This window comes from Electrona antarctica, assembly GCF_951216825.1.
Source record: "Electrona antarctica genome assembly, chromosome: 12".
Taxonomy (NCBI): domain Eukaryota; kingdom Metazoa; phylum Chordata; class Actinopteri; order Myctophiformes; family Myctophidae; genus Electrona; species Electrona antarctica.
Genome location: NC_136793.1, coordinates 12,783,416 through 12,805,411, shown reverse-complemented (window position 1 = coordinate 12,805,411; position 21,996 = coordinate 12,783,416). Strand labels below are relative to the sequence as shown.

Here is a 21,996-nt window from a genome sequence, read left to right as displayed (position 1 = left end):
ACAAGATTCGATACACCACCAAGATACCCATGTACCTGTCTAGATACTTCCTTAATGTTAACGAAGTCCACACCCACAACACCAGAGGGAGTGCAACGAACCATGTACAACCCAGATTCGGCACAAACAAGGGACTAAATTCTTTTCGCACCTATGCCACCAAAATGTGGAACGCCCTACCAACTGTCACTAAGACATGCGAATCCCTTGACTCCTTCAAAACCGCTCTCAAAGGGCACCTACGGATGGCTGCAATTCGAAACTGGCCCCCGTAAAATCTGAATCCCCCCCCCCGCCCCCCCCTTTTTTCCCCTCACTGTATATATTTCTTTTCCCTTTGTACCTCCTTTTTGATGAATTCCTGTTCTGTCTATAGAAGTGTCTATTTGTACGTCTCTAAATGTTTTGATGATTTGAACATGGTGGACCCTGTTGGAAACAAGTGTAATGCTTAATTGGGTCGTCCACTCACAGTTAACAGCCTTTGTATTGAGTTTGTGCTTGAAATGTACTGTAATTCTGCAAACTGTTAATAAATTCTTCAATCAATCAATCAATCAATCTAACCCAATCTGTTAAACACCATACAGTATAATACTAATTAATACTACAGACTGTGTTTCTCAAAGTATGGAAGTATGAGTGTCCATGTTGACACTCATGTACCTTCAATCAATTTGACACACAACACCAACTGAATCAAGCATACCCACTCATATGTATATACACTGTGAAAAAGGCCTACCAGCCATTCTGACTGGTAGTGGGATCAAATTAAATGCATCATTTGTGTTCTGTCACCCAAGCTGAACATTTGTACCCTTTCAACATGGCGTCTATACACGTTTTGGTCTTGTAGACCTTCCTCATGCAGGCATCGTTGAAACTCTGCTTCACATTAAACGTTTTTCTCGACCGCGCCAGTGGCAGTGTGCAAATATATTTTATTGTTGATATTGCCTACTGGTTTTTGCCTAACTTAATCTATAGTGTGTGGAAGTGTTACCACACACAATTGCACTGTAGGTGAAAATATGTCTAAAGATTTTCAAAAATAGTGGGAAAAAAGCGGTTCTCAAAACGCATGATACAGAACAGAACATAAGTGGTTAACACTTTGGGGCCTATTTTTGTTAGTGCCTTCCTTACCCCTTATCCCTAAACTCCATTGCCTTTTTATATTTTGAAAAATTGTTCAACTAGCCGATCTACATCGACATGTTGTAAGTTGATGGTAAAAAAAAAAGGTCCCTGCGACATACTAGCGTCATGTCCAGGGGGTGTACTTGTACATCAAGCTGCCTCAGGCTACAGAAAAGGGAGCTAGGCTCCTGCCCTATGGGCCTCATGGCTCGGCAAGGCAACTACTTACTGACGGAAATTGGGCCATTTGTCCCACTGAAAAACAATTATGACAAATATTACCTGCAACAGTTTTTCAGATTACTTTACTTTTGATATCAACGACCAAAATAAGACTTTTCCATAATTAACAAACATACAGACAGTAGATGTACCCTTTATGCTAGTAAATACATTAATGTATGTAATGTATTAAATCCCAGTTAAAATTATTATTATTATTGTTGTTCTTTTAGAGCATATCTGCACGTACTAATGGAGACATCGGATAGATATCAAAAGTCCCTAAATATGACTCCTGTCAAACAAAAACGTGATGCATTACATCAGCAGGTACTGACCAATTTCAAACAATAATATCATGTATAACAACCAATTAGGTTTATCTCATTCGACAGTTTTTAAAAAAAAACATTGGTACAGTACATTATGACTGGAAGACGCATGTTCAAGTTGAACAAAAATAAAGCAAAGCATTAAAGACATCAGACAAAGTACGCTGCCAGGGCGGCCATCTTGTCCTTGGGCTTTCCCCGGCTTCCCCGGCGCCCTCGGCCCCTGCCGCCACGGCCCCCACCCCCACGTCTAGCTCCTCCCCCGCGGTGCATGGGGTGCCTCATGGTGGCGTGCTTGAGCTCCACCAGGTCCTGGAAGACGGGGTCGCAGAACACGCAGCCCGTGTGCTGCGTCTCGCTGCCCGGCAGCGGGTTGCGGTTCTTGTTGAAGTCCACCGCCACCAGGGAGGCTTCGCAGGAGTCACAGCTCTCCTGTGCCACCTAGGGGCAGAAGGGAGGGAATTGCGTGAGCGTCACAGGATGCTATACGGTCACACCCAAAATAGGGATAGATAATTAAAGGTAGGGTAAGGGATTTTCTTCGGTTAAAATATAAGTGTTAAATAGCTCTACATTCTGTCATTGCTAGAGTATTTGTTCGGGAGTCTCCATCTCATTCCAGCTCTTTATTAAACAGAAAATGTTCAGGTCGGTATACACATTTGATCCAATCAGGATAGAGAACTCCGTCACGACACAGATTAAACTAGTGAAATTGGAAGTGATGAGCAGACAATATAAGCCTATCTCACAGAATTTCCCCGCCCCCCTAAATACGCCCCCTTTCGGGGTTAGTGGTGATAGCGTGACGTCACTCCATAGACGCTACATGTTAACAGAGGTAATTTAAGAAGTCTACAACTTTTGTTTTCTCAAGGTAAGTTTGTTCTATCTGTTCGACCTGATTTACCATGTTTGCTTCATAATAATATTGGTCTGTCACATTTTTACATTAGAAAATGTACTTAGATTCTCCAGAGAAAAAAAACGTGTAAATGCTCATGTTAAAGACACCACTATTTACCGGAAGTGGGCGTGGAAAGCGGGCTGTGAGATAGGCCTATTGGAACTGAGACACTATACAAATTAAGCTGATAAATAGGTACTCTGTCCTGATTGGCTGAAATGTTGTTACCTACCTGGAAACGTTTGGTTTTAACCAAGAAAATGTCACTTAACCTACCTTTAAGCAATCATAATTTTTTCAATATAACTGATTGAATGGATTAGTTTAATTAAAGACAGCCTGGTGCTCACCTGTACCCTGTGTGCGTGTTCAAAGAAGTGCACCACCACGTTGCACGAGTTACAGGCCATCTTCCACTTGGGACCCGAGGTGGTGTCCAGCACCAGGACGCCACCCTCACACTCCACACACTGACCAATCCCCAGAGAGTTGAGGGAGTGCTGGCAGGACGGGTGGGTGCACTCGTTGCATCCCATACCTGGGAGGGAACACAAAAGAAAAGGGAGTGAGAGGGAAATGCCTGATATATATATAAAACACACAGACACACACACTTTGAAATACTACAAGTAAGACGCGCGAACGCGGGAAGCGAACGCAGCTCGTAAATTGCAAAAACAACAATTAGAATAAATTACGTAATTTTTTAAGGTTTTTTTTAAGTTATCTTTTTTTTGTGTTTTGTAAGATTTTTTTTAAGTTACGTTTTTTTAAGGTAATTTTTTTTTAAGTTAAGTTTTTTTTAAGTTTTTCCTTTTTAAGTTATTTTTTTAAGTTAAGTTTTTTTTAAGTAAAGTTTTTTTTAAGTTAAGTTTTGTGTGTGTGTGCGTGCGTTTTTCCTTTTTAAGTTTTTTTTTAAGTTAAGTTTTTTTTAAGTTAAGTTTTGTGTGTGTGCGTGCGTTTTTGCTTTTTAATTTTGTTTTTAAGTTACGTTTTTTTTTAAGTTAAGGTTTTTTTAAGTTAAGTTTTTTTTTAAGTTAAGTTTTGTGTGTGTGTGTGTGTGTGTGTGTGTGTGTGTGTGTGTGTGCGCGCGTTTTTCCTTTTTAAGTTTTTTTTTAAGTTAAGTTTTTTTTAAGTTAAGTTTTGTGTGTGTGTGTGTGTGTGTGTGTGTGTGCGTGCGTGCGTGCGTGCGTGTGTGCATGCGTGCATGTGTGTGTGTGTTTTTGTGTGTGATACAGCTGCGCCCTCTGGTGGTGGGCGGGTGGTGTTACAGCGTGACACACACACACACAGACAGACACACAGACACACAGACGTGATCTGCTGGGTCTCATAGTAAATGCTCACTGCGTTCGCAAAAATAACAAAAAACACATATTACCCACATAAAAACCCCAGGAAAGTGTTTCTTGGCTCCCACACATCATTAAAATAAGATCTGGTTGCAAATCAGGTGAAGTGGGCCCTTTAAGACCGGGAACGCATCTGTCACCTTAGCTTTTGACCACTTTAACCATTATTTTAAACTTCAGCTATTCAAAAATAGCAGATATACAAGGTCCTAGCGGGGCACCGAGTGCTGCGCTACAAGCTTGTAGATCTGCTATTTTTGATAAATCATGAAAATGTGGCGCAACTCTTTGAATATATTCTTTATTTCACACGAACATCTTTACTTCTAGGGGGGGTCCATGGTGGAACAACATATTTTCAGATGGGCGTCGGCTGAATTTATGATAATTTTGGGGCTCCTTGACATGAAATAGTTTGAGCACCACTGGCATATAAACAGAGTTCTTTTTTTATTTATTTTTCAGAAAACTGTCAGGATTTAGAAGATTTTAGAATCTAGTCTCAGGTCTCAATGGGTTAGGTAAAAAACCTACCTTTCTTCATGTCCTGGAAGGGTGTGTTGCTGAAGCAGTAAGGACAGAGGGGGTAGCTCATTCCGCGGGCACCAGACGTCCACAGCACCAGCTCAAAGTCGTCCAGCGGACAGCGCAGCTCCTTGTACAGCTTGATGATGCCCATCTGCGGCAGGTTGTACGTGTCGTCGCAGTTGGAGCAGTGCAGCCGGCTGGGCTTGGCCTGCAAGGTAGATGGTTGGCGGTTACAGTACGAAACACTTTTATTATTCAAGTATTTTTATTGAAGTTTGAGACAGGGCAAACAACAGATACATAACAATTACAAAACAGATACAGGACAAAACAACAACACCAGTACTCAACATTCATGTATGAAATAAAAAAGTCTGAAATACAATGTAAAAAAACACAAATTGTACATTAATGAAATCAACTAACTGACATAAAATACAAAAAGATAAATAAAAATGAAGGGGGGGGGGGGGGGGGGGGGGGGGGATGGCCAATGACTACGTAGAAAATACTACCGCAAAGTAGGTTAGAAATGGTTGCCAAACTCTGATATATTTCTGAGTGGAGCCCCTGATTGTATATTTAAGTTCTTCGAGTTTGAGATGTGACATAACATCCTCCACCCAACGTTTGTGAGATGGTGGCGCTGCCTTTTTCCAACTAAATAGTATCAGGCGTCTGGCAAGTAAAGAGGAAAAAGCTATAGCTTCAGCCTGATGAGTTGGTATTTGTATTCCCTCTGGAGGGGCACCAAACAGCGCAGTTATTGGATTGGGATCTATAGTTGAGTTACCAGTACGAAACACTTTTGATGGTGACTGTGTGGTTTGGGCCCGGTTGCCATTTCCACCGGAGCTTTCCGATGCATGTCCCCATTGTTAGCATTTTCAGTGAGACCTGCATTTCTTTCTGTACGTGCGGAGAAGTCGAGGGGCAACAACGCAAGCGTATTTATATGTGGGCGCGGTCCCGTGAAGCGTTTTTTACGCTTGCGTTGTCACGTCCCTCTTGAGCAGACCTGGAGCAGACCTGTCGTTGATCCAGGCGACAACGACTGCGTTAATCGATGCTCGTTTGAAAGGACCTTTACATTTAGTTTGACTCCGTTACACATATAAATATTGTGAACATGGCAGATCTACTTCCTTGCTTTATTTATGGAATAAAATATGTTCTACTTGAACTGAAGAGAGCTCCCTTCTTCCAGATAATCGGATCTGTTATTATAGCCAAGAACGAGTAGTAGAGGTGGTAGAGCGCACCGCGGCTCCAATCGCGCGGTGGAACTTACGGTAGTTTGCCATTTTACGGCAGCCCATTTGGGACAAAACACAGTGGAACGTATCTGGTCATTATGAAAGACAGATGTCTACAGAAAAATACAAATGATTTAGTGTGACCCACTGCACACACTACCACCTCTACCACTTGTTCTTGGATATAATAACATCAGATTAATCAATGTAAGAAAATGCCTAGTCCGGAATTCTCCTTTAAGTTCACCGCCTTAGTTTTTTTTAACTGCGATGCCTAGAAAAATAAGAACTCTTGTCCATTGCAGACTGGACGCGTTTTTAGTTAAAACGCAGCTAAAAAACGCAGTAGAGCGCAGGGGCCATTTTTTCAGACACGACATTGAGCACAGCATCGGTTGTTTGAATGTTGCAGCCGGCGTCGATAAACGCTCTGTCTGAGCGCTCTGGACATGATATCATATGATGACAGCAGATTCGCTTCACAATGCGAGCTTGTAGATCTGTCATTTTTCGAATAACCAAAGTGTAAAATACTTTAATTATAGTATGTTGATACCACTATTTAGATTTGTACTTCTTAATACTTCTTACTTTTTAATACAGGATATTCTACATTGTGGAATTATTACTTTTAATAAGTCCAAAATCGGAGTACTTCCGCTGGAGTTATAAGTGGTTAAAAGCCATGCTGAAGGCCACATGCATTAGATGAGCTGACTGGAGGAAGCTGCATTCATGGAGCCATGGCCATACAGATGATGTGCGTTGAGTCACTGTCTGGCTCGGTTCAAACCACTCTGTGTGCATCCGGGCTATTTTTAGGGCCAGGATAGAAATTCAAGGTTAGACATTTTAGTTCTAATGATTTGAAGTTCAGCATCAAATCGTTTGTACCAGCATCAACTAAGATGCTGAACGAGGCTCTGAAACAGCAGTAACTGTGTGAGGCTAGATTATCCACATCATGTGTAGTGTGCAATTGTGTAATGTTGGGTCTCCCTCTGTAATGCATTTTTGTTTGTCATTGATGTTTTGTGTGTGGCTGTAGCTGGGGTGAAAGCCCAAGACAAACTTCCCTTGTGGACAATAACGTTTACCTTGACCTTGTCACAGTCCTCACAAGTATCATAATGCTTTCGGGCAGAAACCGTACTCTACTGGATCTTCATATTTCAACTCTTTGTTTTTTCGTAAATTAACGCAGTGAAAATAGCCAATCTACAAGCTCACAATGGGAGTGAGCTTGTAGATTGGCCATTTTCGCAATAAAACAAATAAAATAAAACATTTTGAAAGTGAAAGTGGTTAAAAGTGTGTTGGTGTATTTTCTAAATATTGAACCAATGAAAAGTAACAAGTTCTTGTGACTAAATATATTGGAGGGGTGTGTGTGTGTGTGTGTGTGCGCGCGCGCCACTGACCTGGATGTACTTCATAAAGCGATGGCACTTTCCGCAGCGCGACAGGGGCTTACCGGAGTCAGCAATAGGGGAGAAGGACACCTCCATAAGCTCATCCATGCCTGCCGAAGACAAGAGAACCGCATATGAGGACCACATTGGAAACATTAGAAATAGAGTCCACATTGGGAACATTAGAAATAGAGTCCACATTGGAAACATTAGAAATAGATTCCACATTGGAAACATGGCATGGCCTTTCTTTGCCTGTATTAAACCTCTTAACCCATTTAGGCCTGACGTCGAAATAAAAAAAAGTCTTCTGAAAGAATATATGTTCAATTTTCAAAGATTTGTGCCGCATTTTCACGATTTGTCAAAAATAGCAGACCTACAAGCTCGTAGCGCGCCACTCGGTGGCGCGCTATGAGCTTGTAGATCTGCTATTTTTCAATAGCTAAAGTATAATAATCAAACAAAGATGCTGTGTTCAAATCAAATGATACATAGCAGTACCCTGCACTATGTGCATTCATTCTGCACATACCGTACGGACATTGTGGCATTTCAGATGAAAGTAGATAATCAAAATGAGATATTGTTAACCGCTAGCTTCATATTTACACGTCGATTTCAGCACAGGCATTTAGGTGAATGATAGACGTTTCAGGATTTACAACCTGCAACTAAGCCATTTTTTACCTAAATTATTTAGACAGTATTTTATTCAATAATAATCGACAGGATAATCGCTAAGACAGCTGCTGCGCTAGTCCAGTGGACCCACTGCTGATGGAGTCGACGAAGTAGTGGAACTTCCTCTTGAAGATGTCCAGAGTGTGTTGGAGGACCTGCTGGAAGTTGGCCTTGCCCAGAGCGATGAGGGTCAGCTGCTTCTCCACCGCACTGCGGATGGTGGGCAGCACCAGCTCCGCATCTGGAATGTACATTTATTTTAAAGAATTTATAAAATGGGACGTTTTTTAACCCACAAATGCCTTCTAAATCAGCATCTCAAACTTTTTCGTGCGAGGATCCCCAAAATTAAAACAGTATTTGGCCCACGGACCCCCGTCTGAAAATGTTTTGTGTCGGGACCCCCTGGAAGAGAAGATTTGTTCATCTGTTCAATAGTTAAGTCAATTTAAATTTGAACGGTGCTTGGGTCAAAAGTGGAACGATACAGGAAGAGAGATATGATCCACAGGTTGGTGGGTTTCAACGATTACCTGTCTTGCAGAAGCCATGCACCAACAGGTTGGTGGGTTTAAATGATTGCCTGTCTATCTACCTGATTACCTGATTACCTGTCTATCTACCTGTCTATTGTGCACCAGCACAATGCCCAGGTTGGTGGGTAATTATGTAATTAATGTAATTAGTACCCGTCTTGTAGTAGCCGTGCACCAGCACAATGCCCAGGTTGGTGGGTAATAATGTAATTAGTACCCGTCTTGTAGTAGCCGTGCACCAGCACAACGCCCAGGTTGGTGGGTAATAATGTAATTAATGTAATTAGTACCCGTCTTGTAGTAGCCGTGCACCAGCACAATGCCCAGGTTGGTGGGTAATAATGTAATTAGTACCTGTCTTGTAGTAGCCGTGCACCAGCACAATGCCCAGGTTGGTGGGTAATAATGTAATTAGTACCTGTCTTGTAGTAGCCGTGCACCAGCACAATGCCCAGGTTGGTGAGTATAATAATGTAATTAATGTAATTAGTACCTGTCTTGTAGTAGCCGTGCACCAGCACAATGCCCAGGTTGGTGGGTAATAATGCAATGAATGTAATTAGTACCTGTCTTGTAGTAGCCGTGCACCAGCACAATGCCCAGGTTGGTGGGTAATAATGTAATTAATGTAATTAGTACCTGTCTTGTAGTAGCCGTGCACCAGCACAATGCTCAGGTTGGTGGGTAATAATGCAATGAATGTAATTAGAACCTGTCTTGTAGTAGCCGTGCACCAGCACAATGCCCAGGTTGGTGGGTAATAATGTAATTAATGTAATTAGTACCTGTCTTGTAGTAGCCGTGCACCAGCACAATGCCCAGGTTGGTGGGTAATAATGTAATTAATGTAATTAGTACCCGTCTTGTAGTAGCCGTGCACCAGCACAATGCCCAGGTTGGTGGGTAATAATGTAATTAATGTAATTAGTACCTGTCTTGTAGTAGCCGTGCACCAGCACAATGCCCAGGTTGGTGGGTAATAATGTAATTAATGTAATTAGTACCCGTCTTGTAGTAGCCGTGCACCAGCACAATGCCCAGGTTGGTGGGTAATAATGTAATTAGTACCTGTCTTGTAGTAGCCGTGCACCAGCACAATGCCCAGGTTGGTGGGTATAATAATGTAATTAATGTAATTAGTACCTGTCTTGTAGTAGCCGTGCACCAGCACAATGCCCAGGTTGGTGGGTAATAATGTAATTAATGTAATTAGTACCCGTCTTGTAGTAGCCGTGCACCAGCACAATGCCCAGGTTGGTGGGTAATAATGTAATTAATGTAATTAGTACCCGTCTTGTAGTAGCCGTGCACCAGCACAATGCCCAGGTTGGTGGGTATAATAATGTAATTAATGTAATTAGTACCCGTCTTGTAGTAGCCGTGCACCAGCACAATGCCCAGGTTGGTGGGTAATAATGTAATTAATGTAATTAGTACCCGTCTTGTAGTAGCCGTGCACCAGCACAATGCCCAGGTTAGTGGGTATAATAATGTAATTGGTACCCGTCTTGTAGTAGCCGTGCACCAGCACAATGCCCAGGTTAGTGGGTATAATAATGTAATTAGTACCTGTCTTGTAGTAGCCGTGCACCAGCACAATGCCCAGGTTGGTGGGTATAATAATGTAATTAGTACCCGTCTTGTAGTAGCCGTGCACCAGCACAATGCCCAGGTTAGTGGGTATAATAATGTAATTAGTACCCGTCTTGTAGTAGCCGTGCACCAGCACAATGCCCAGGTTGGTGGGTATAATAATGTAATTAATGTAATTAGTACCCGTCTTGTAGTAGCCGTGCACCAGCACAATGCCCAGGTTAGTGGGTATAATAATGTAATTGGTACCCGTCTTGTAGTAGCCGTGCACCAGCACAATGCCCAGGTTGGTGGGTAATAATGTAATTAATGTAATTAGTACCTGTCTTGTAGTAGCCGTGCACCAGCACAATGCCCAGGTTGGTGGGTATAATGTAATTAATGTAATTAGTACCTGTCTTGTAGTAGCCGTGCACCAGCACAATGCCCAGGTTGGTGGGTATAATAATGTAATTAATGTAATTAGTACCTGTCTTGTAGTAGCCGTGCACCAGCACAATGCCCAGGTTGGTGGGTAATAATAATGTAATTAATGTAATTGGTACCCGTCTTGTAGTAGCCGTGCACCAGCACAATGCCCAGGTTGGTGGGTATAATAATGTAATTAATGTAATTAGTACCCGTCTTGTAGTAGCCGTGCACCAGCACAATGCCCAGGTTAGTGGGTATAATAATGTAATTAGTACCTGTCTTGTAGTAGCCGTGCACCAGCACAATGCCCAGGTTGGTGGGTATAATAATGTAATTAATGTAATTAGTACCTGTCTTGTAGTAGCCGTGCACCAGCACAATGCCCAGGTTAGTGGGTATAATAATGTAATTAGTACCTGTCTTGTAGTAGCCGTGCACCAGCACAATGCCCAGGTTGGTGGGTATAATAATGTAATTAATGTAATTAGTACCTGTCTTGTAGTAGCCGTGCACCAGCACAATGCCCAGGTTGGTGGGTATAATAATGTAATTAGTACCTGTCTTGTAGTAGCCGTGCACCAGCACAATGCCCAGGTTGGTGGGTATAATAATGTAATTAATGTAATTAGTACCTGTCTTGTAGTAGCCGTGCACCAGCACAATGCCCAGGTTGGTGGGTATAATAATGTAATTAATGTAATTAGTACCCGTCTTGTAGTAGCCGTGCACCAGCACAATGCCCAGGTTGGTGGGTATAATAATGTAATTAATGTAATTAGTACCTGTCTTGTAGTAGCCGTGCACCAGCACAATGCCCAGGTTGGTGGGTATAATAATGTAATTAATGTAATTGGTACCCGTCTTGTAGTAGCCGTGCACCAGCACAATGCCCAGGTTGGTGGGTATAATAATGTAATTAATGTAATTAGTACCTGTCTTGTAGTAGCCGTGCACCAGCACAATGCCCAGGTTGGTGGGTAATAATGTAATTAGTACCTGTCTTGTAGTAGCCGTGCACCAGCACAATGCCCAGGTTGGTGAGTATAATAATGTAATTAATGTAATTAGTACCTGTCTTGTAGTAGCCGTGCACCAGCACAATGCCCAGGTTGGTGGGTAATAATGCAATGAATGTAATTAGAACCTGTCTTGTAGTAGCCGTGCACCCACACAATGCCCAGGTTGGTGGGTAATAATGTAATTAATGTAATTAGTACCTGTCTTGTAGTAGCCGTGCACCCGCACAATGCCCAGGTTGGTGGGTAATAATGTAATTAGTACCCGTCTTGTAGTAGCCGTGCACCAGCACAATGCCCAGGTTGGTGGGTATAATAATGTAATTAGTACCTGTCTTGTAGTAGCCGTGCACCAGCACAATGCCCAGGTTGGTGGGTATAATAATGTAATTAATGTAATTAGTACCTGTCTTGTAGTAGCCGTGCACCCGCACAATGCCCAGGTTGGTGGGTATAATAATGTAATTAATGTAATTAGTACCTGTCTTGTAGTAGCCGTGCACCAGCACAATGCCCAGGTTGGTGGGTATAATAATGTAATTAATGTAATTAGTACCTGTCTTGTAGTAGCCGTGCACCCGCACAATGCCCAGGTTGGTGGGTATAATAATGTAATTAATGTAATTAGTACCTGTCTTGTAGTAGCCGTGCACCCGCACAATGCCCAGGTTGGTGGGTATAATAATGTAATTAATGTAATTAGTACCTGTCTTGTAGTAGCCGTGCACCCGCACAATGCCCAGGTTGGTGGGTATAATAATGTAATTAATGTAATTAGTACCTGTCTTGTAGTAGCCGTGCACCCGCACAATGCCCAGGTTGGTGGGTAATAATGTAATTAGTACCCGTCTTGTAGTAGCCGTGCACCAGCACAATGCCCAGGTTGGTGGGTATAATAATGTAATTAATGTAATTAGTACCAGTCTTGTAGTAGCCGTGCACCAGCACAATGCCCAGGTTGGTGGGTATAATAATGTAATTAGTACCTGTCTTGTAGTAGCCGTGCACCAGCACAATGCCCAGGTTGGTGGGTATAATAATGTAATTAATGTAATTAGTACCTGTCTTGTAGTAGCCGTGCACCAGCACAATGCCCAGGTTGGTGGGTATAATAATGTAATTAATGTAATTAGTACCTGTCTTGTAGTAGCCGTGCACCAGCACAATGCCCAGGTTGGTGGGTATAATAATGTAATTAATGTAATTAGTACCGGTCTTGTAGTAGCCGTGCACCAGCACAATGCCCAGGTTGGTGGGTATAATAATGTAATTAATGTAATTAGTACCTGTCTTGTAGTAGCCGTGCACCAGCACAATGCCCAGGTTGGTGGGTATAATAATGTAATTAATGTAATTAGTACCGGTCTTGTAGTAGCCGTGCACCAGCACAATGCCCAGGTTGGTGAGTATAATAATGTAATTAATGTAATTAGTACCTGTCTTGTAGTAGCCGTGCACCAGCACAATGCCCAGGTTGGTGGGTAATAATGTAATTAATGTAATTAGTACCTGTCTTGTAGTAGCCGTGCACCAGCACAATGCCCAGGTTGGTGGGTAATAATGCAATGAATGTAATTAGAACCTGTCTTGTAGTAGCCGTGCACCAGCACAATGCCCAGGTTGGTGGGTAATAATGTAATTAATGTAATTAGTACCTGTCTTGTAGTAGCCGTGCACCAGCACAATGCCCAGGTTGGTGGGTAATAATGTAATTATTACCTGTCTTGTAGTAGCCGTGTGCACCAGCACAATGCCCAGGTTGGTGGGTATAATAATGTAATTAATGTAATTAGTACCTGTCTTGTAGTAGCCGTGCACCAGCACAATGCCCAGGTTGGTGGGTATAATAATGTAATTGGTACCCGTCTTGTAGTAGCCGTGCACCAGCACAATGCCCAGGTTGGTGGGTATAATAATGTAATTAATGTAATTAGTACCTGTCTTGTAGTAGCCGTGCACCAGCACAATGCCCAGGTTAGTGGGTATAATAATGTAATTAGTACCTGTCTTGTAGTAGCCGTGCACCCGCACAATGCCCAGGTTAGTGGGTATAATAATGTAATTAGTACCTGTCTTGTAGTAGCCGTGCACCAGCACAATGCCCAGGTTGGTGGGTATAATAATGTAATTAATGTAATTAGTACCTGTCTTGTAGTAGCCGTGCACCAGCACAATGCCCAGGTTGGTGGGTATAATAATGTAATTAATGTAATTAGTACCTGTCTTGTAGTAGCCGTGCACCAGCACAATGCCCAGGTTGGTGGGTATAATAATGTAATTAATGTAATTAGTACCCGTCTTGTAGTAGCCGTGCACCAGCACAATGCCCAGGTTGGTGGGTATAATAATGTAATTAATGTAATTAGTACCTGTCTTGTAGTAGCCGTGCACCAGCACAATGCCCAGGTTGGTGGGTAATAATGTAATTATTACCTGTCTTGTAGTAGCCGTGCACCAGCACAATGCCCAGGTTGGTGGGTATAATAATGTAATTAATGTAATTAGTACCTGTCTTGTAGTAGCCGTGCACCAGCACAATGCCCAGGTTGGTGGGTATAATAATGTAATTAATGTAATTAGTACCTGTCTTGTAGTAGCCGTGCACCAGCACAATGCCCAGGTTGGTGGGTAATAATGTAATTAATGTAATTAGTACCTGTCTTGTAGTAGCCGTGCACCAGCACAATGCCCAGGTTGGTGGGTATAATAATGTAATTAATGTAATTGGTACCCGTCTTGTAGTAGCCGTGCACCAGCACAATGCCCAGGTTGGTGGGTATAATAATGTAATTAATGTAATTAGTACCTGTCTTGTAGTAGCCGTGCACCAGCACAATGCCCAGGTTGGTGGGTAATAATGTAATTAGTACCTGTCTTGTAGTAGCCGTGCACCAGCACAATGCCCAGGTTGGTGGGTATAATAATGTAATTAATGTAATTAGTACCCGTCTTGTAGTAGCCGTGCACCAGCACAATGCCCAGGTTGGTGGGTATAATAATGTAATTAATGTAATTAGTACCCGTCTTGTAGTAGCCGTGCACCAGCACAATGCCCAGGTTGGTGGGTTTCAGCTTGCGTCCGCTCTCCACCGTCACGTAGTTCCTCTGACAGACGTTGTTGATGTGGACGGGGATGCTGGCGTCCGTACCTGAACAAAATATTAAATAGAAATAATAAATCCCTCAAATGTACAAAGATAAATAAATAACAAAATCACAAAATCACCAGACATCAGAGGTCGGTGTTACAGATTCTATTACATCCTAACAGTCGGAGTTTAGACCCGTGAAGAACACTTACACTAATAGACTATAACTATGACACAATGCATCCCATCGCAGCGCTGTTGTGAGCTTGTATATCTGCTTTTCTTTTAATGATAGAGTGCCGTGATACCCCCCCCCCCCCTAAAACATGATCATCAGGTATACTAGGAGGTATACAGAAAGTGTTAAAATTATGTTTTTATGTGGTCACACCCACCAGTTCATAAAGTATACCTGGATTTCACCTTAGCACCACCCACCTGAACGTAAGCCTCACCCCATAGCTACTGTATGTGTTGTATGATAATGGGGGAGGGGTTAGGGCTATGATGTCACAAAAATGGTGTATTTTCGATTGGGCCTTTTGACTCAAAAGCCAAATTCACTCACTCACACTCCAGCATGGTGGTGTTACGGTGAGATTGGTGACCTGCTGAAATATGTGACAATCGTGTAGACATCACATAATGTCAGTGTCCGAACGAAAATCATTTTGAACCTAGCGGTATTCAGGCCACGTATTTAAAGACCTCCATGTAAGTTGTGTGAAGTCCACAAGAGGGTCACAAATTCCGGCAGGTCACCAATTTCATCATAACACCGCCATGCTGGAGTGAGCGAGTGTGAGTGAGCGAGTGGCCGAGATTTTGTATTGTAATTTGGCGTATAGGCTTTCATGAAGAACCAAAAATACACAGGGAAGACATATTTGAATATTCTAACCACACCTGGGGGTCTATTATAGTAATGTTAACTCCATAGACACGTACGAAACCGAAAAAGTACAAAAGTCACGGCATCCCATCTTTAACAGAGACACATGCGTACCGATGCCGTGCTTCTCCATCAGCGTGATAAGCTCCGCCTCCGTCAGGTAGTCGGGGGGGCTGGTCTGCTTCTCCACCAGCTTGATCTCGTCCACGGTGTAGATGTCGCCGCGCTCACACACCGGCAGCGCCTCCTCCAGGGGGATGCCCTGCCACGGCATCACCGCCGTGAACCCTGGGAAAGAGAGTTTTATTAGCCTCCTTCAGGAGGGAACCAAATTTTGGTGCCCAAATAGAAAAAATGCGTAAGTAGACGGTTCTTCCGGGTGCTTCAAACCGCCACTGAGCAACTTCCACTGAAATGAATAGCGGGGAGGGGGCTATCGCTCCGGTTCAGTCTCTATCCTTTTAATACTCTATGGCCCTGCCACGGCATCACCGCCGTGAACTCTGGGAAAGAGAGTTTCATTAGGATCCCTCTTAGATGAGGTATAACATAACCTGGCTATTCTTCCTGAGGTCCACACATAACAGAACATTTGAAATGCATCTCTGCAGATAATCTGTAGTCTCTTTGTTAAATTAAAGACCTACCTTGTTGTACAAGAGCGTCCACTCTTGGTCAACGGCAACATGGCTACATTGTTTTGCATCAAGTTCAGTTGAGACGACAGGCGACAGCTATGTGGCCGAACTGATTGCGGAGCGGTCTTGATACCGGAAGGTCGCCAGTTCGAATCAGCGGTCCGACACGTTGAAATTACCACCGCTGAAGTGCCCTTGAACAAGGCATTGAACCACTACGATGAAATGTTCTATGAGCAGGGCCTGGCTGGAAACAAGTTCTTGAGCTTAGCCCAGATACCCTGGGTAAATATAGTAATCATTTCATTTCATCATTTCATTTAATTTCATTTACCTGGTGACAAGAGGGTTTTGCCGGTGCAGGAGAAGCCTTCGGTCCCGATACTGAAGTCGATGACCGTCTGCAGGTACTTGCAGTCCTGGCTGATGGTGGCGATGAAGTGACGCGTGATGTACTCGTACAGCTGCCAGCCGTCACTTCCTGTGGGGCGGGGGGACCACAGCGGGAAGTTAAGTTACATGCATTTCATTGTATTCAATGAAATAAATTGTTGTGTTCTGTCAATGTTTTATTGACAAAAATGCAAACAACAAACATGACTATATTATATTTGTAGGTACTGCATCTGTCGAAAGGATAAAACACAAAATACGTTTGGAGTTTATTTCCATTTGAGTTTACATGTACCAGACACGTAAAAGAAAGAACATGAATGGAACCCGTTACAACAACTCAACTAATGACGGTTCTAACGATGGGGCGACAGTGGCTCAGGAATGGCTTGGTTTTGATCCTCCAGAGTCAGTGTCAATATATAGCAACATAGGTTTTTCAGAAAACAGGATTTAGAAGACACTTGCAGAATTGGCCCCGGGTCTTCAAGTATTAGTTTACTAAGTCTAGAGGTTCATCTCACCCAGCTCTCCCTCTGAAGCAGCTCTCATGGGGGTGATGGGAGGGTGATCCCCAGCATCGGACCCCTTCCTGGGCCGGTTCAGTCCATCAGAGAGCAGAGCCTTCACCTGGTGGAAGCATCACAACACACCTGATTTACAAGTAGGCATTTAGTAGACGCTCTCGTGCAGAGAGCTAAGAATAAGCATGGTAAACATGAACTCTAATCAAACAAACAAGGTGAACTATGTAGTGCCTCAAGATACCAGGCAGGTAAGCAATGAATTTCAACTAATCAAGTCTAAACGTTATTTGAAATATATCTAAATCAATAATATGTGAAATTATATACAGTAGTAACAGGTACAAAAAAAAACCTGTATCTAAATAACATTCTGTACATTTTAAACTGCATTATAAGATATCAGGTGAACAATATACATGGCATCTGTCAAAAACAACTTAATATCTAAATAACATTCTTGTAGTCTAGAAATAACTACTATAACAAAAAAACATGAGAACAAGTGACCAAGATATATCTGCATACAAGAGAGTGAAGTGCTAAGGAGTCAGGTGGAGTCTAAAGAGGTGAGTGCTAGGGGGTGAGGTGGAGTCTAAAGAGGTGAGTGCTAGGGGGTGAGGTGGAGTCTAAAGAGGTGAGTGCTAGGGGGTGAGGTGGAGTCTGAAGAGGTGAGTGCTAGGGGGTGAGGTGGAGTCTAAAGAGGTGAGTGCTAGGGGGTGAGGTGGAGTCTGAAGAGGTGAGTGCTAGGGGGGTGAGGTGGAGTCTAAAGAGGTGAGTGCTAGGGGGGTGAGGTGGAGTCTAAAGAGGTGAGTGCTAGGGGGTGAGGTGGAGTCTAAAGAGGTGAGTGCTAGGGGGGTGAGGTGGAGTCTGAAGAGGTGAGTGCTAGGGGGTGAGGTGGAGTCTAAAGAGGTGAGTGCTAGGGGGTGAGGTGGAGTCTAAAGAGGTGAGTGCCAGGGGGTGAGGTGGAGTCTAAAGAGGTGAGTGCTAGGGGGTGAGGTGGAGTCTGAAGAGGTGAGTGCTAGGGGGGTGAGGTGGAGTCTAAAGAGGTGAGTGCTAGGGGGGTGAGGTGGAGTCTAAAGAGGTGAGTGCTAGGGGGTGAGGTGGAGTCTAAAGAGGTGAGTGCTAGGGGGTGAGGTGGAGTCTAAAGAGGTGAGTGCTAGGGGGGTGAGGTGGAGTCTAAAGAGGTGAGTGCTAGGGGGTGAGGTGGAGTCTAAAGAGGTGAGTGCTAGGGGGTGAGGTGGAGTCTAAAGAGGTGAGTGCTAGGGGGTGGGTTTGAAGAAGTGGGTCTTCAGACTACAGGCTCCGTCCATACCTCGTCTCCCCACAGGTGGTTGTTGGCCTGCTGTCGGAGGGTTCCCTTCAGGTCAAAGTTTTCGTGGTAGTGGTTGGTCTCCGTACGGGGGTAGCTGATGTAGCCCTGTGTGTACAGGCGCTCCGCTATCTGCATGGTGTGCTGCGGACCCATGCCTACCCAACACATCGCAATGTTAAACCTGTGCTGCGGACCCATGCCTACCCAACACATCCTAATGTTAAACCATCTGCATGGTGTGCTGCGGACCCATGCCTACCCAACACATCCTAATGTTAAACCATCTGCATGGTGTGCTGCGGACCCATGCCTACCCAACACATCCTAATGTTAAACCTCTATCTGCATGGTGTGCTGCGGACCCATGCCTACCCAACACATCCTAATGTTAAACCTCTATCTGCATGGTGTGCTGCGGACCCATGCCTACCCAACACATCCTAATGTTAAACCATCTGCATGGTGTGCTGAGGACCCATGCCTACCCAACACATCGTAATGTTAAACCATCTGCATTGTGTGCTGCGGACCCATGCCTACCCAACACATCGTAATGTTAAACCTGAGAAAACATTCCACAAATGTCTTCTAAATCTTGACAGTGACTTGATCTTGACTTGAAAAACCCATGTTTCTATGTCAATCATTCTCAAACATTTTCATGTCAAGGTCCCCCAAATATATATGTAATTGGCCACCGAACCCCATCTGATAATATGTTGTTCCAGGGACCAGGGAGTTAAAAAAGTTCACTCTGAAATAATATCTATTCAAAGATTTGCACCACGATTTTTCTAAAATAGCAGATCTACAAGCTCGTAGCGCGGCACTCGGTGCCGCGCTATGAGCTTGTAGATCTGCCATTTTTCAATAGCTAAAGTATAACATAATGCTTAAAACACCGCCCAGAATGGGTTATGTTCATGGTTATGTTTATGTTCATGTTAGTCGCCGCTGACCCACCGAGAGAGGAGCTGGCCACGCGCAGCATCTCCACCGTGTTTAAGGCCTGCGGTCGCTGCTTTGCCTTCTCCTTCTTACTCACCGACTCCACCTACGGGAGAGGGGTAGAGATGCAGTACTTAGTTTAGACAGTTTTTGGTTTAGACTAGTCATTGGTTAGACCAGTCATTATTAGTCCTACAACTACAACCTATCTCAAACCCTCACCCTAAAACTAACGTCCCACGGGGCAGCACACCTAAACCTAAACCTAACCCATGTCTAACCAATGACTAGTCTAAACTAAGTATGCACCCCGTGTTGTTTTTAGTGCAACATCCTGGGAATGCCATGTATGCAATATTATGCTACAGAGGTTGTGTTAACCCATTTTGGACTGAGGTCGATTAAAAAAAATGGCATTTTTCTGTAAAACCCATGTTTCTGTGTCAGTGGTGCTCAACCTTTTTCATGTCAAGGACCCCCAGAATTAGCTCTATTGGGCCACGGAAACCCATCTAAAAATATGTAGTTCCAGCGCCACCGAGTGACGCGCTATGAGCTTGTAGATCTGCTATTTTTCAATAGCTAAATTATAACATAATGTTTAAAACACCAAAAGGGGTTCCCGCCCAACCATGTATTTGTACTGTAAGAGCTGGGGAGACGGGAAGACACCTATTACTGAACAAACGCTCCAGCAATGAATGCCATCTGAATATAGAGCTTTACCTGTTTCACCAAAAATGTTTTAGTTACTTTTAACAAATAAAAAAAAGGAACCTACTACAGCACCTTTAATTAATGCTAAAGTAAGGAGGTCTCTTACCCGGGCCTCTCTGGAGGTCTTGGCCAGGTTGACAAACATCTGAGCCACGTCTCGGTCGAACACCCTCACCCTGTCCCAGTCCAGCGTAATGGGGCTGTCCTTCCCTTTGAACACCTGCCACAAAACACAAGCATGTCCATCAGCGCACCCTGCTGGCCTAGTGGCGTTCAGCAGGCCAAGAACATCCAGCCTCGTGGTGACAGTGTGGAGTTCTGATGCAAAAGGAAAGGCACACCGACGGAAGCCAAATTCCAATACTGAAATGTCCAGCCTGGTGTCCTCCACTCGCGTCAGTTCCTTTGCGCCTTAAAAGGAGAATTTCCGGACTAACCATTGGTATATCCAAGAATGAATGGTACTGTGGTACAGGTGAGAAATTACATAACTCCATCCAGAGCTCAGAGCATGCGCAGTGGGTCTTATGCTAGTTCGCCTTTTTACGGCAGCCCATTTGAGACAAAACACTGAGGTCATTATGAAAGACAGATGTCTACCAAAAAAAAAAAGATTACCTTTGCCTGCAGGATCCAGTAGGTCTCTGGCTTGAAGGACTGGATCTTGTCATGGCGCTCCACGCAGAAGCCCAGCGTCGGGGTCTGGCAGGGTCCAAATGAGATCAACGTGGAGTCCAGGTTACCGTATTTACCCTGGAAATACTTGGTCTGGAACCTGAACCGGATACGAACAGCAAAACATAGACAGAGATCACATTAATGAATTAGTTCCTCGGAGGGGGAGTGAATCAGTCGAATTGGAATTTAGATATTATGCATCAACATACTTCAAACAAACGTAAATCATCAACAAACGAGCATACATCAGACTTGACCATGCGTCACTAGGGGAGGTAAGCCTGAATTTCATTCCGAACTGACTGTGTGTGATCCGGTCTGAGAACCACTGCCCTGGTGTACCTATTTTGGGCATGTCATTATAGGGGAACAATTTAAAATTGAAAAACGAAGATAAATAAATAGGCAGTCTACAAGCTCATGCTGAGCAATGAGCTACATGGCTCATTGTGAGCTTATACTGTAGATCAGCTATTACAAAAATAAATAATAATAAAAAGGTTTCCCATATTTCTAAGAATTGATTTGGTACTTTATGAAAAAAAGAATTAATAATAATAATAATAATAATATCTGGGATTTATATAGCGCTTTTCTTGACACTCAAAGACGCTTTACATGTGTTGGGGCCAGGGGGGGGAACAAGAAAAGGACAACTTTATTAGAAAAAAAAACAATTAAAAGAATAAAACCAATAAAACAGTGCAAGTTTTAAAAACACATCAGCTTGGAAATGCGATGGTGAACAGGTGGGTTTTTAGTGCAGATTTGAAGGTGGGAAGTGAGGATCCGTACCCAAAACCCCAGGCATCAGTCGTGCAGCGGTTACCAGGTAGGCTTGTCAGTGGAGGTTTTCTCTGCGGTTCCAGCTCAGTGGTTCAACCTACCGAGTGAAGGCACAGCCGATGCGCAGGTCCAGCTCCTCAGTGGTCCACCTACCGAGTGAAGACACAGCCGATGCGCAGGTCCAGCTCAGTGGTCCACCTGCCGAGTGAAGACACAGCCGATGCGCAGGTCCAGCTCAGTGGTCCACCTACCGAGTGAAGACACAGCCAATGCGCAGGTCCAGCTCAGTGGTCCACCTACCGAGTGAAGACACAGCCGATGCGCAGGTCCAGCTCAGTGGTCCACCTACCGAGTGAAGACACAGCCGATGCGCAGGTCCAGCTCAGTGGTCCACCTACCGAGTGAAGACACAACCGATGCCCAGGTCCAGCTCAGTGGTCCACCTACCGAGTGAAGACACAGCCGATGCGCAGGTCCAGCTCAGTGGTCCACCTACCGAGTGAAGACACAGCCGATGCCCAGGTCCAGCTCAGTGGTCAACCTACCGAGTGAAGACACAGCCGATGCCCAGGTCCAGCTCAGTGGTCAACCTACCGAGTGAAGGCACAGCCGATGCGCAGGTCC

General features: G+C 43.9%; 1 protein-coding gene across 1 annotated transcript in view; it reads right to left on the bottom strand.

The window, feature by feature from the left end:
• Positions 1-1,429: 1,429 nt before the first annotated feature.
• The window catches only part of top3b (DNA topoisomerase III beta), a 38,093-nt gene continuing 17,526 nt past the window's right edge, over positions 1,430-21,996 (bottom strand). Inside the window, exons 6-18 of the mRNA XM_079517052.1 lie at positions 20,527-20,683; positions 20,015-20,128; positions 19,207-19,297; positions 18,244-18,398; positions 16,929-17,034; positions 16,346-16,492; positions 15,488-15,661; positions 14,413-14,541; positions 7,928-8,077; positions 7,162-7,262; positions 4,491-4,692; positions 2,955-3,142; positions 1,430-2,138 (exon numbers count right to left, since the gene is read on the bottom strand). Of these exons, the coding sequence (XP_079373178.1) occupies positions 1,848-2,138; positions 2,955-3,142; positions 4,491-4,692; positions 7,162-7,262; positions 7,928-8,077; positions 14,413-14,541; positions 15,488-15,661; positions 16,346-16,492; positions 16,929-17,034; positions 18,244-18,398; positions 19,207-19,297; positions 20,015-20,128; positions 20,527-20,683 (2,005 nt within the window). The 3' untranslated portion in view covers positions 1,430-1,847. The remainder of the gene's footprint in view (positions 2,139-2,954; positions 3,143-4,490; positions 4,693-7,161; positions 7,263-7,927; positions 8,078-14,412; positions 14,542-15,487; positions 15,662-16,345; positions 16,493-16,928; positions 17,035-18,243; positions 18,399-19,206; positions 19,298-20,014; positions 20,129-20,526; positions 20,684-21,996) is intronic.